This window comes from Ursus arctos, unplaced genomic scaffold (genome assembly GCF_023065955.2).
Source record: "Ursus arctos isolate Adak ecotype North America unplaced genomic scaffold, UrsArc2.0 scaffold_32, whole genome shotgun sequence".
Classification (NCBI taxonomy): Eukaryota; Metazoa; Chordata; class Mammalia; order Carnivora; family Ursidae; genus Ursus; species Ursus arctos.
The window spans coordinates 27,616,981-27,631,646 of NW_026623008.1; the positions used below are offsets into that span (position 1 = coordinate 27,616,981).

At 55.0% G+C, this 14,666-nt stretch overlaps 1 protein-coding gene across 1 annotated transcript in view; it reads right to left on the reverse strand.

The window, feature by feature from the left end:
* The window catches only part of GRIK3 (glutamate ionotropic receptor kainate type subunit 3), a 213,491-nt gene extending 199,171 nt beyond the window's left edge, over positions 1-14,320 (reverse strand). Inside the window, exon 1 of the mRNA XM_026516525.3 lies at positions 14,206-14,320. Within this exon, the coding sequence (XP_026372310.2) occupies positions 14,206-14,320 (115 nt within the window). The remainder of the gene's footprint in view (positions 1-14,205) is intronic.
* Between the last annotated feature and the right edge of the window lie 346 nt (positions 14,321-14,666).

Here is a 14,666-nt window from a genome sequence, read left to right on the forward strand (position 1 = left end):
CTGAATCAGCTGGAAAGAAAAGCTTTCTCACCGAAGGAGACAGAACCATTTCTTTGGAGACAAAAATGGGATGCTAACCCCTACCCTTACGTTTCCTCCCTACTTACACACGCACCTGCCCCATCTAGGGAAGTTAAGATTTCATTCTGACAGGAGACAGAGAACTGGCCAAAACGAGCCTTGAGAGGGGGGCCCTGAGGATGGGGTGTGACAGCTCAGGAGTGAAGGAACTCTCAGAACAATGGAAGGGGTGATAGGTTTTAGAAGAAGCAAGGCAAGCAAGAGCATGGGCGTGAAAGGTGCAAGGGAACAGACTTGGCTTCCCAGCTGTGTGATTTTTAGCTTGTTCCTTCTCCTCTCAGAGTCTGAGGGCTCCTCCCCAGCATGCAGGAGAGGGAGGAAGATCCCAGTGTGGGGCTCTGGTCTACACTGCATGTATCTACATGTTCAAGGACCAGGGCCATCACTGAAGGTCACCTACATGGACCTGCCAGGAAGCCAGTGAGTTACCACCAGGTCCAGGGAAGCTGCTCCGTGCCCCCCCCCCCCCGCCCAGACCCTCTACAAGCCCCTTCCCCGGTGCACTCTGCAGCCCACGGATTGGGCGCTCCATAAATATTTGGTGAATCAATGAGTCAGCCCAGAGTCCATGTGAAAACAGCAGGAAATAAACACTAAATTACAAACAGCATAAAAATAGCCACATTTCCAAAGCAGATTTTTCTGATTCTGTGAATCCAAGCAGGAGAAGAAGAAAAAAAAAAAGACAATAATAACCCCATCCCCTCTCACTGAGATCTCTCAAGCCAGGGCCCCGAAGGAGCCCTGCTCTGCGGGTACCACATAGCCCACGTCCCCTCTGCCCGATCCCGACTGATCTGCTGTATGACGGAAAGGTGCCATCTTGCCTCCTACGTCCTCAGAGCCCGTTAACTTAAACGTAGCTCCTTGTTCAGAGGCACGTGCCAATTCCTCTGACTCTGTCATTCAGAGGCTCTCAGACTCCTATGCCCTTGGGCTTCTAGGCCAAGTGTTCCAGCCAGCTCCCGGCACCTTAGTGACAAACAAAAGGTCCCCCTTTCTCTGAGGCACGCTGGGGCCACTTGCGGAGTGACTTTCCTGTCTGAGAGAGACCTTTGTCAGTACCCAGCCCAGTCGCAAGGCTTCTCAGAGACATCCAGGTGGTGGAGCACCTGGTACTGCTGGGGTTCTTTGGGGAAAACCACGAAGCTGTGACACATTTAATTCCCATCACCTGAACGAGGAGTAATTTTATTTACTAGCAGAAAATACGGCTCTATTATAGGTATGCAGGGTTCCACAACTCAGGAAATAATAACACACAAAATACTTTTAAGAAATCACATTTAGCAGGATAAAAATCCATAACACAAGCCTACTTACCAAATGCAATGTGAAAGATGATGCTGACAAGCCGAGCAAAGACGCTTGGTATCAGGTGTGATCTTTGACAATAGAATGTTCACTCGTTTTGTCATCTGCTACTGCTCCCTAGCAGACAAGCTGTACAAGGCACCAAAGGCTTAGGAACAATTTGTGTGTGGGGAGGGGGAGAGGAAATTCTGTTCTCTTCATTTTCTTTCACTGTGAATTACTTGGTTTGAATGACCACAAATAATCGTTCTTACTAACGTACTGTGTGTCTGTTAAACACCTCAGTTCAGTTTATGAACACCAGAGTCCTAGAGGAATAGCGTTCGGAAAAAGAATGCCTGTTTAGCAAGACCTTACAATAACCACCTCACCCCTGCTAGAAGAGTCCGCAGGTGGCTGGCGCCCATTCACTACCCCAGGGCCTGACTGCTCTCCGTGGTGCTGAACACAGAGGTTGGGGTGAAGCTTAATCGCCCGGCCTCTTGGGGAGCTACACAGGGTGTATCAATTATCTACAAGCCTTTCTAAACACACATGAATCTGGTTTAGTATTTCTTCCTCAATGTGGAAAAATGTTTTATAGGTCTGTTTTTCAGCCCTGAAAAAATTGAGTATCTCAAGACAGCAAATTTAAAGCTTCAAATGTATGTGAGTGTGTGTGTGTGTGTCTGTGTGTGTGCGCGTCTGAGAGATATGAACAGGGATGGAGTTTTCTTAATAGACTGAGGGGGTCGGAGGCCCATGTTTTCATCAAATTTTCCTATGGCTCACCAAGGGATGTGGCACAAAGAATGCCCCCCTCCCTTTTGGTCCTCAGTATCCCAATCTTTGATAGGAGAGAGTAAAGACAGGTTCTGTTCTCCTGTAGCTCCAACATTTGGGGGGCCCTCCTTGTGTTCCAGCTCTTCCATGGACTCAGACAGTCAACGGGATAACCCTGCCTGGCCTTCTTCAGCACTGAAAGATTTCCTAGATCCAGAGGAGGACACCAGGCTCAGCCTCTCTTGCAACAAGCCAGGGATTCAATCTCTCTGCTCAGCTCTCCCCCAGCCTTCCGTCCCCATGGACCAGCCATAATTCAGCTAAACCTGAGAGTTCACCCATATTTTATTTACTGATTCGATGTTACGAGACAAGTAAAATAGACGGCTGTCACCTCTATTAAACTGGGCAGGAAAAATGGCCATGTAGGCAACAGGCTCTTTCCGTTCATAATATGTCATCTGTTTCCTTGGGGAAGGAAGCAAGAGAGGGGAGGGCATGGCCTCAGGGGAGAGCCCGGTGCTGTTGAGCGCAAGAAGGGAAGCCCAGGGCTCTATTGCACACCTGCCCGGCTTCACTCTCGGCTACACAAATGTGGCAGACCCATCGGCCCAGTCCAGGAATTGGGAGCAGCACTGAAGTCTGAAGTCTTCAGTTCCCCACTGACCCAAAGGAAAGTCACTCGTCGGGCTTTGGGATAAAGAATGGCTGGGGGCCCCACCTTGGGAAGTGTGTGCCAGAGAAGCAAACCTCCGAGTGGCCATTTCTTAGAAGTACACAAACACATACCCGTGTACACACTCACACTCCCAAGAACCCAGACGATACACACGTCCCCAGAGCTAAATGGCTCAGGCTGACTGTCGATACAGCCTGAACCTCCAGGTCAACTGTCAACACCTCCGCTTTACACAAAGCTGGCAAGGAGGCCTGTTGTCTACGCATCCTAGCAGGAGGAAGGGATGCGGCGAAGATGGAAAACGGAGAGGCCTGACCTATGACTGGCCACAGAGCACACCGCACGGCAATGGCCCCGCCTGCCAGCCGTCCAGAGAGGCCTGCCTGGTAAGGATGAACAGCAGAAGTTCTCTTTCTTGGTTCAGCTCCCAGAGGGAGCCGCAGAGATGCTGAGGGGCAAGTGGGGAGGAGGAGCGGGTGAGGTCGTGAGCTCTTCTTCAGTTTTTCCTTGAAGGAGACAGCTTGTGTCTCTCTCGAGAGGAGAATCATCATGATACGAGCCAGACAATGGATGTAAAGACCAATCCAGGCCTGGGGAAAAGAAGGACCCACTCCTCTAACTACTCCAGGTCTGCCCACGCTAACTGCATGGAAAAAGTCTTAGCACAGAAGGTGCTGAATTAACGTGTCAGAACACCACAGACCTCACTAGAATTTTGACTTGGGAGAAGAATGGAGTGATGTCTTTCACAAAATCCTGCTGACCGGATGGAAAAGGTGTGGGGCTGAGTAGCAGGGCAGGTAGGTGGGCTTTTCCTCAAATGACTGTGTCCATCAATGCCTTCGTCTACTCAAGAAGTAGTGGTTTGTCACTTACTGCGTGCCATGCACTGTGCGAGAGCCACTGGATAAAACGGTGAATAAGCTCGTACAGTAACTGCTATGACAAGGGAAGTATAGGGGGCAGTGGGGACCCACCAAAGTGGGTAGGAGTCAAGAAAGGCTTCCTGGAGGAAAAGGCTCATTTGCTGAAACCTGAAGGATGACTTGAAGTGGTCCGGAAAGAACAGCAAGAGCAGAGGCCCAGGGCATGAAGGAAGGCACAGTGGCCCCTGGGGACTTGGGTGTTCAGTACAGTGAAGCTGAGAGTGTGTGTGAGGCAAGGAGGGACAGAGTCTAAGTCTGGCAACCAGGGCGGGTCATAAAGGGCCTGAAAGCAAAAAGGAAGCTCGTGGAGTTGTGAAGCTGGGTAAAGTATAGGACAGTGGATGCAAGATCACTGAATTAAGCCAATAGATTCTGACATTGGTCATATCCTGCCTAATGTGTTGATGGCAGACACAGTGGAAGGGAGGGAAGGCGGGCTCATCCCAGGCTCAGACGGCACGAAGCATACCAAACCACAGAAAGGGAACCACAAATTCTGCACCGTCCGGAGCAGAGGTTTCCAGCCCCAGTGGTAGTGTAGGCCCACAACCACTTAGCCTCTCCACCACAGACCCCTGGAGGAGGAAGAAGAGGGTGAAATTCACGTCTACCTCCTGAGGATGGAGGGACTGGCACGGGCTTTGGTGGTCCAGAAACAGTGAGCGAGCATAACCGCCTGAAGGTTCAATGATAGGATTTACTGAGGATAAATGACAGGTCCTGCCTTTAGGCTCGAAAGATCAACTGCCAAAGGGAAGATGAGAGAAGTTATAGATCAGCAGCGATGTCTGCGCAAAAGACCAGGGGATCTCAAGAGACCACCAGCTCAGCATACCTCGGCCAAGCGGGATGGCTGCCGAGAAGGCGGAGATGCTGGTCTGGGTTGCACAAGGAGACGTGGAAGCTGAGATCCGAGGAGGCAGAGTGTGCGTACTGGGTGCAATTCCCAAGCAGTGCTGTGGTTAGCTCTCAACACCCCGCAGGAAGAACAGAGCATCTTTTTTGGAGGAAGAACTGAGCTTTTTTTTTTTTTTTTTTTTTAGAACGGAGCATCTTTAAGTTGGAAAAATTCGATTTGGAGAAATGCCTTGACATTTCCATAGGGTTGCATGGTGGGACAGGGAGCAAACCCGGACCAGAATCAGTGGGCATGGTGATTATAACATAAGAGGAATGTTGTTGTTGTTTTTGTTTTTGTTTTTTTTGCTGAGCACTTACCATGGCTGTGGTCTAAACACTTTATATGCATTAACTCATGTAATCCTTCTAGCCACCCTATGAGGCAGACACTATTATTATTATTACTACTACTACTACTACGAGAGATTAATTTGCCCAAGATCACACGGATGGTAAGTGACCGAGGCAGGCTTCGAAGTCAGGCTGGCAGTTCCAGCACGTGTGAACTTATCCACAATACTGGATTGTAGAAGTGCATGGACAACTGCTCTTGTGCCATGCATATTCATTCTCACAATGATCCCATGAGGTCAAATCTATTATTATCCCCATTTTACAGGTGAGGAAAGCTAAGGCCAAGAAGTTAAGTGACTTACCCAAAGTGTCAGAGCCTGGAGGGGAAGGAAATTTAAACTCAGGTGGATCTCAGAACCTACACTCTCAACACCCAAGTTCTACGGCTTTCCCCAGAACTGCGGGCAGACAAATTTTAGAGGACACCTTGCCAGAAAGATTGGAATAAGCCAAAACATTTGCAGTAAGGAACAAAACAGGATCCAAAATAACGAGTTTCCTGCCTCAGGTGGTATTCAATAGACCAGAGATCTACCTGTAAGGTGGGGGGGGGGGGGCTCCAGTGACTTAGAACAGTGGTCCTCACAGGGTAAGCCCCAGATGAGCAGCTTCAGCATTATCTGGGGTGGGGCCTTATTAAAAATGTAAAATGCCAGGCCTCCCCCCAGACCTACTGCATCAGAAGCTGTGCCTGCAGGTGAGGCCCCAGCGATCTGGATTTTAACGAGCACGCCAGGTGATTTTGATGCATGCTGATGTTTGAGAACCAGAAGCCTCAAATGACCCCCGGGGTCCTTTTCAGCTTAGATTCTGTGATTCTCCACCACAGACAGGAAATGTGACGCGGAGAGCCCTGGGAAGCCCTTGGCTCCCTGCTCCCGCTTTTCCGCCCAATTGGGCAGGCTGTTTGGAATAGCATATTTCAGTTCTGCAAAGCAGATGCAGGAAGGCTTTGCACAAGTCTCCCTCGTTCCCATATTTAAAGAGCTCAGCCCTGCAGTTGTTCTGAGAACTCTATAAACCCCCTTCCATCAGCAGCCTACCTGCATCAGTCCCTTTAATAGCGCAAGACTTAATTGTCGCCTATGGATTGGAACCCTCTTCACACAAACTAGAATCTTAGCTCCTTCTCGCTCCCTTTTTTCGTCTGCCTTCCTTAACCACCATTCAGCATGGCACCAAAGGACTTGGAGTCGAAGCTGCCACTCCCCCCGGATCTCACTCCATCTCATTATCTCCGATCTCTGTGATCACCATGGGGACTCTCTCCTCCCCAGCTCTTGCCGTGGCCTCATTACCTGATGTCTCCCAGCAGAGCCAGGAGTGTCTACCCCCTGGGGCCCAGCCTCCAGCCACAGACCCTCTCTGGGCTGCACGGGACTGCCCACGAAGGAGAATTGAACTCCACATCCGAGAAGGACAGGTCAGGACTCCCCAGATCAAATCCTAAAGAGCATCCCACAACCAGGGTCTTCTCGGCTCTGAACACATGCAAAGGACATTTCAACGAAAATGCTGCAAATATAGGGAACCCCACGGGCTGCAGGTATATGATAAATAGCAGGCCAGGAGGAGTCTGGGAGCTAACCTACAGAAACATCCTGAAGGGCACCTCTCTCTCTCCCTAACGTGGCGGATAACTGTCACAGGGAGCCAGACCCTACCATTTCTGCTATGGGGCACATAGGTGTGTGGGCAATGGGTAAAAGCCATGTATTGAGATGCGTGGAGTACTGAGAACCAGGGTTGGCACAAGGCAGAGGGTACATAAGCGGCAGACAGTCTCAGAGCTCATAGTCTGATGGCAGAGACACGGCCTCCACCCTTAGGGGATCCTTTCTCTCCTAACATTTATTAAACATCAGGCACCGTGCAAAGAGCTTTATACACTTTATCTTCTTTAATCCTCACGCTAACTCTGTGAAAACGATACTGTAAGGTTCGACCATATGAAATTGTTGCAGGTCAAAAACATCGGAATATGGTTCTGCCTAACAGTAATATTTCTACCTTATAGATGAGGAAACGGAGGCTCCGGGGTAACGTGACTTGCCCAACATCGCAAGGCACAGACATGTCAGACTCACCGTCTAAGTCAGGTGCACCACATTTTCTCACCCCCCAGACATTCCATGATGTTGTGAGGCCCCAAGAAAGGAAACAATCCTGTAAGGAACCCCAGTCACGACATGTGAGACACCCTGATTTCAGAGAAGTGAGAAGGCGGAGGCGGGAAGTCCACCTTAGAACCGGTGACACATATTATCTGACTCCCAAACAACTCGGTCTGCCTCTTGGGAGTGATGGTGGGGGAGGCGCCCTTACACACTCTGGGGCAGCTCCTTGTCTAACGGGGGAGGCGGGACACGCATGTACGGGAGAAAGCCCTTGACACACCCACAAGCCTAAGTCCAGCCAAGGGCAGTCAGCATTGGTAAACAAGGCAGAGTGGTCCAAGGAAGCAAGGGGGGACGTGGCAGAGTGACCTCTGGGGAGAGAGGAGTCCCAGGCTTGGAGTCAGAGGCAGGGGGACCCTGGACATAACTCCAAAGGAAATAAAACAAGGCGGCCAGTGGGCGGGGCCGAGTCGCTCTGTGCCATAGCTGCTATAGAATGGGCCCAAAGGCTAACAAAAGCAAAGTCAGAAAAGTCATGACCTGTGGTCCTCGAACCCGACCCCTTGGGCCTCAACCCGGTGTCCCCACTCCCACTCAGGTAGGATTTTGTCTCCGGGGTGCAAGGAGAAGCAGAAGAAAGCAGGGACTCCGTGAGCAAGCACAGGAGTCGGTCCATCCAGGCCCAGGGGGCACAAAGGGGCACCACGTTGCAGGAAGCACCCGTCATCGCGGTCAATGACGCCAGCGCAGGGTCACCCCGTGAGCGCCTGCTTCGATTCTGCCCCCTAGCTGCCTCACTCCCCTCCCCCTCGTCCTGGCCCTGTGCTCGTGTCACGCTCCCCGAATACCACCAAGAAGAAATGCTGATCTTTGGGCAGCATTTACGCTTTTCTGAAAAGACATCATACCTCTCTGACTCTGTGAGGCAGACGGTATCATCCCCATTTTACAGATGGGGAAACCGAGGCCCTGGAAAACAGCACGACCCCTCTGATTGTGTTTGTCCCAAATTTGTCACCTCTCTAGGGGCTCTTGGCAGTGCAGTTTCCCCCACTCCCAGAATAGTTCCATCCCTGGCAGCCATCATCACCCCAGTCTCCCTGCGTCCCCCTGAAGAAGGAACATGGTAGACAAGAAGGGTACATCTGAATTTGCCTTTGCTCTCCTAGAGGTGGCCTGGCGGAAGGGCTGCCCCCAGGTCCCCACACCTGACCCATAGCATCTGTAAGAGAGCACAGGTTCAGTGGGCCTTCCCCTCATTCCTAGCAAGCAGGCTCTATTTAGAAGGTCGGGATGTGACTCTTACTTAAAAATCAAATGACCATAAAACCTATCAGCCTGGAAAGGATGTTGGAAGGGAGAGGGGATGGGAATGGGGAGGGAAAAGGGAGGTGAGGGGAAAGAGAAGAACAAAGAGCAATTCACCGACCACCTGCTCTTGCCAGCTCACTGGCTGATGAGGATGGAGGTGAGGGGGAGACACAGACATGGGGCCCTTTCCTCAAGGCTCTGACAATGTCTTTGAGGACAGCCTGGTGGCTGCCAGGGGGACGTGTAGACAGGAGTCCCCAGAGTAGAGGGACCAGCCAACCCCCAGAGAAAGTCCATCCTTTCTTTCAGGCTTGAATTGGAGCATTGGGCAGAGTCCAGAAGCTCGGACAAGGTGGGATGGAGTCCGTGTAGGTATGTGTGTTGGTGGGAGGGATGGGAAAGACCACCCATTCTTTTCTCTAGAGGAAGCGGCCCAACAGCAAGGACAGTGCGACTCTGCGAACTCTCACTGGCAGGGTTCAATGTCGCAGCACCTACACGGCCATCTCCGACTCCGGGCCAGACAGCACCCAGCCCTCCGAGGCCACACGCAGCACCCAGAACCATGGGAGTCAGGGTGCTCCGCTCAGCGCCTCTGCAATCCGGTGCTGTCACACTTGCAACCACACAGACTTTCAAACACACGGGACCTGGAGTCAGGCTGACGGCAGTTCCCATCCTGCATCTCCCACTCACTGGCCCTGTGATCTCGGGCAAGTAAGTGACTGTGCCAGGCTGAGTTTCCTCATCTGCAAAAAAGAAACAACGCCTGCAAGGTGGCGATGGCTAAATAAGGTTGGGGGGAGTGCCGCAGGGGCATTTATTGAGCACCTACTATTTCCCCGCATGACTCGCCAGCGCTGGGAACCCCACGGTACCTGGCACCTGGTAAGTGCTCCATAAACTGCGGGGCCCTTGTGTTGGCCAGTCGTTGTGGGTGATTTGATGTCGCTCCAGACCCAGATGGGGTCCCAGGCAGGAGACACATACACATGGATATCTCAACACAGGCACACTGCCCCCTGGTGCTGCTGCTGGGGAATGGGCACCTGGAAGAAGGGCTCTTCCAGGGAAGGAGCCCCGGGACGCGGTGTGCACCAGGCCCCGGGCCCACGCGTCCATCCAAAACTCCAGCCCCATCACACCAGCATCAGGACAAACCCTGCTCCTGGAACTTCGGTCCTCGTCTTTGCTGGGCAGGGCCTGGAGCGCTCCAGGCTCTTCTCTGCTGCTACCAGCCAAATGAAGCACTGGCTCCTGCCTCTCCACAGTCCCTCTGGAGGGTCTAGAGCAAACAAGGCAGGGCTCGGGCTGAAGCCACAGGAGGCAGGGGCAGCCGTCTGTAACCGGATGGAGGATGTGTGGCCTCAGCAGAGCATGAACAGACCCAGTTGCTGAGCACAACCAAGTCTCCTCCTAAAAGGGCACCCCAGGCAGGCTCAGCCACCTCCCCTGTACATGGCCGTGTACCCCACCCCCAAGAGGAGGGAGAGCTCTGATGTCCACAGGGGAATCTGTACTTCCTCCCCACCCCCAACCCCCAAGGAGGCTCTGTTTCCTAGAGCGGGGACACAGAGTGCCTGTGGGAACATGGGGACTCGGGGAGGCTCACAGGCCCCAGAAAGGATCCTAAAAGCAGCTAAGCAGCCTTGCCTTCCTGAAGGGGTGGGGGATGAAGAGCTGCCCCTCAAAGCCCTTTCAAAATAGCACAGCAGGCTGGACTTCTGAGGTCAGCTGTCACGCCAGCAACAGGGTGATGCAAGTGACCTTGGAAGAGCCCAGTCAGGACATAAGCCACCTCTGAAAACCCCAGATCATCCTGATGTCAAAAGACTGTTTAGTGCAGTGCGAGGCAGACATCAAGAAGAAATTAAACTCCAGCTTTGAGGAGGAGGGAAGCCTGGGCTGACAGGAGCGGCTGGGCTAGAAAGTGGAGGCAGAAATTCCTCAAGTTAATGCTTTCCAAGGCCCCTCGGGCCACTCCCAGGTCTTGTCTGAAGCTATTTACTTCCAGGGGGGGAAACCCTATTGATCTGCATTCAGCTCCTGTCTGCTCCTACAAGGCGGCAATGTCTCAGCGCATCACCAGTCACGGTAAGAAATTCCTCATTGTTTTACACGCGGCTCCCAAACTCGGGAGATGAATGTTCAGGACCATTTGGGTGAACTGATCACAGACGATGCGGACAGACGGGACTGGCTGGGGAACTCTGGGGGAGGGGATCTCATCCCCCAGGGACAGACAGCTGCGCTTGCCCACAGGGCCCCCCAGCCCAGGCTAGGGGCCTTGAGGCTCATCTGTTCTGCTCTATCTATAGATGCTCGGAGAGTCCCGGGCTGAGCCAGCCCTTCCCTGGCACCCCCACCCCAACACATCCACCTGCTTTATGTCTCTGCAGTCATTTGGCTCTGAACCTCCCCCCGGCTGGCTAGAGATCGTCACCATACACTAGAGCTCCCCAGCTGCGGCCACCACTGTCGGGTTCCCTTTTCAAGTTCCAAGCTGGCCCTCGATCCTCCAGTACGCATATAATACGAGCAAGCCTCGGGAACCATGAGACTGGACAGGGCAGTCCCCACCAGGCTGCACTCAGAGGTCCTGCGAAGCCACAGAATACCCCAAACCATCACAGCCAACCCAACGGTTTACAGATGGGCAAACAGGCTCAAGGCTGGAGAGGGACAGTGTGATTTGACCAAAATGGTTCAGTAAACGGGCAGAAGGCAGAGCAGAAAACCCAGGCCTCCTAGCTCCCAGCCTAGGGCCCCTCCACTTCAGGTTCTAGGTCACGTAACCAGGAAATCCAGGTTCCCACGTGAGGTCAGTGAAGTCCGTCTGGCTGAGAGGACCCATGCATTAAACTGCCTTCCGTGAGTTAAGACCAGAATCCATCTCAACAATAATAACGATGATAACAGTAATAATAAAACGCCGAACAATATGCCTTGAAAACCTTCAATGAGCAACACTTGATAATCACACGCAGATACATCCTCCACATATTCATATAAAATAATCAATGATCATTTTTTCCCGCAGACTACAATCCAATTACTCTCTCTCCCTCGCTCTCTCCCTCGCTCTCCTTTGTTACTTGCAAACCATCCAAGCAATCAATGCCTTGACCTCTCCCTCTGATAGACACAGTTACAAAAAGACAGAGCAATGCAATTCATCTATTCAAGATGGATTGTTTGAACACTCTGTCACACTGCTGAGCTATCCATCTCCTTGTCTAAGAGGAAATTTCAGCCCCCAAAAAAGGCACAAAGAGAGGGGCGGGTACGCTGCTCCCCGGCCCAGAGAGCCCCTCAGACACCTGCAGGAAAACCCTCTCCCAGGCTGGTCTTGAGGATGCCTGCCTGCTGGAGGACTCGGCTCCAGGCACAGCGGGCTCAGGCATCCATCTGGGGAACCAGAAGCACCCAGCATGCTCCGGAACCCAATTTCCAGGACCTTAATTCCTGCGGCCCCAGCCAAAGCACTGGAATCCCATGGGTGCATCAGAAAAGGGAGATGCCAAGGCAGTGTGCTTGGGTTTCGGCATAGGATTGTGTGTGTGTGTGTGTGTGTGTGTGTGTGCGCGCGCGCACGCGTGCCCGCCGTGTCCACCATGGTTCCCCAGCTCCAGCTAAGGTTCCACCCTGGGCTCAGAACGATGGAAGTTCAGCTCCCCAGGAAGCTCCGGAGGCCTCAGAGCCTTCCCATCCTCCGTCCAAGCTGGCACAGCTCCGGCGGTCACGTTTGGCATCTGCACAGCACCCCAGTCCTCGGGCTGGGAATCAAATGGGGCAGGGCTCTCAGATATAAATGGCTTGGGCCGACACGCTAATTAATCCTGGGGCTTAATACGAAGAAGATTAGAAGAGAGGAGGGCTTTGCCATCCTTAATTGCGTTATTACAAGCTGAACCCAAGAAAGGGCAGGCAGGCTGGGGCTTCCCCTCAGAGCAGTGAGGAGCCCCCAGTGCAAGTCGATTTCACAGTAAGAGGGGGCAGGTAAGGATACATCATCCTGCCCCTCCTTGACTCATCCTTCTGGGGCTGTCCTCATCTGCTCCTGACTTCCTGGGCCCCCAAAGACCTCCATCCTGAGGCAGGGCCAGAGCATACCCAGCTCCCCCATGCCCCCTGCAGAGGGAAGAACCACCGAAGAGGAACCTGCAATGCGCGTGGGATGGGCACACAGCACCTTTCGGTCTCCACTCCTTTCTCCCAAGGGCACCCTAAAAACAGGGAAGGAAGGATGGAATAAAAGAAGTGCTGGCCCATTACTACGGGACTGCCTGCCCCTGGAATGGTGACCAAGCTGGGAGCTCGGGCAGCCAGAAGAGCTGAGATAGAAGACGAGGGGGTTTTTTTTGTTTTGTTTTTTGTTTTTTTTGTCTTGCCAAGAGCAGCGTGGGCTGCAAAGGGTTAAACCTGACCGTGAGGGATGTCCCCAGAGCCCCTTGCCTGGACGACTCTGCCTCCAGTTGGGGTTGAGTCTGCCAGGGTTCGGCATGCATTGAAAGACCCCAGCGTGGGCAGCGCTTAGGACTGCGCTCTACTCCCATCCCGATGCTGAGTTCAAGAGATTGTGGGATCCAAGAGCAAGCCACAAACCCAGACCCCCACCCCCAGATTCCTGACCACCTCCTAGGAAAACCTGAAGTACCAAAACCAAGCCCGACCTCGGTTTCCTGCACGCCCTCACGCCTCTAGCAGTCCGCGCCCAGAGAAGAGCCACAAGGGAGGAAGGTGGCCCTGGCTCGGCAGAGCTCTGCCCGCCTGGTGCCAGATGCTGGTGGTGGCGCTTCGAGAACCCAGGCGGCCCAGGTCTCCGGGTTGGCGGCAGGCGCAGGCCCTATGTGGCCGAGGCTCCCGCGTGGCCAGGCCGGGCCCAGCCCAGGCGGGCGCGGGCCTACCACCCGGAGGGCTCCCCCCGCACTGCCCAAAGCGCTGCCTACAGGGCGCCTGGGGCGGCCACAACAAAGTTAAAGCCCCGAGTAAGAGAAGAGAGCGGAGACGCGGAAGCCCCAGAAAGCCTCGCGCAGCCCCGCCAGCCGCCGCCAGCTGCGGAGGGATTTCGGCTAACTTTAAAAGCCGCTCGCATCCCTCCCGCCGCCTTCCTGGCCGCGGTGGGCAGGCTCGGTCGCTCCCTTCCCCCCAGCCTCAGGCGACCGCAGAAGCGACCGGCGGGGGGTGGGGGGGTGCCCCTCCTCTGCCCTAAGCCGCCGGGCCGGATGGGGCCCCCCCGAGGCCGTGGGCGGCCGCCGGGAGAGGAGATCCAATGCCCCCGTCCTGCGAAGCCATCGCCCGCGTCCCCGCCGCGGCCTCTGGAGCCGTTCCCCGGGTGGGGGCGAGGGGCCTGCCGGGAGCCAGGAGGGAAGAGAAGTTGGCGCCTTCCCCAGGGTTCCCGCTCCGCGGAGAAGCCGGGTCCCAGAACTCGGTCTGCGGCCGGTCATGCTGGCAGTCGCCGGGAAATGCGCCCGCCACTCGGGTTGAGGCTGGAACGCTTCGCTGCTCTCAGCCAGGTCTGGCCTCTCACGAGCGCGCCAAGGGCCCCTCGCCCGCCGCGGCCCGGCCGCCTCCCCCCGACTAAGTAAGGCCCCGTAACCCCGGCTTTGGAACTTTGTCCTCACCGGGACGAGCTCCCGGTGGTCACCCGGCCCCGGCAGCCCGGAGAGGTCGGGAAAATCTCTTGGGATCGCGTTCATTGGCCCCCCATTCCCGCCCCCGCCCGGGCGCACAGAGACCCCCGGCTCCGGGGAGCACTTACCGATCCGGATGACGTGGGGCATCCCGCGCGAGTCCGGGATCCAGAAGGCGCACACGAGGAGCCCGGCCCAGTATTCCCAAACCAGACTCCGGAGGCGCCGCCAGGGAGCGGTCATCGTTGGGCGCCGCCGAGCGTGCCCGGGGCGCGGCCGTGGCGGGCTCCCTGGGGCGGCAGCTCTAGGCGCGGGCGCGCAGCAGCCCCCGAGGCGCCGCCTGGCCCAGCTGCCCGGCTCCCGAGCGCCGCTGCGAGTGGGGGGCGCCCCGCGGCGCCGCGCACATCTTACTGGGGGGCCGCCCCGCCGGCGCCCGCCCCGCCCGGCTGCCGCCCACGGGCCGCCCGCGAGAGAGACTCCTGGGCTCCGCCCGGGCTCCGCTCGGACTCCGCTTCGGCTCGGCTCCCGCGCGGGCTCCCACCTGCCCTGGCTGCCAGGCGCTGGCGGGCGGGCTGCACGCGTCTCCGGC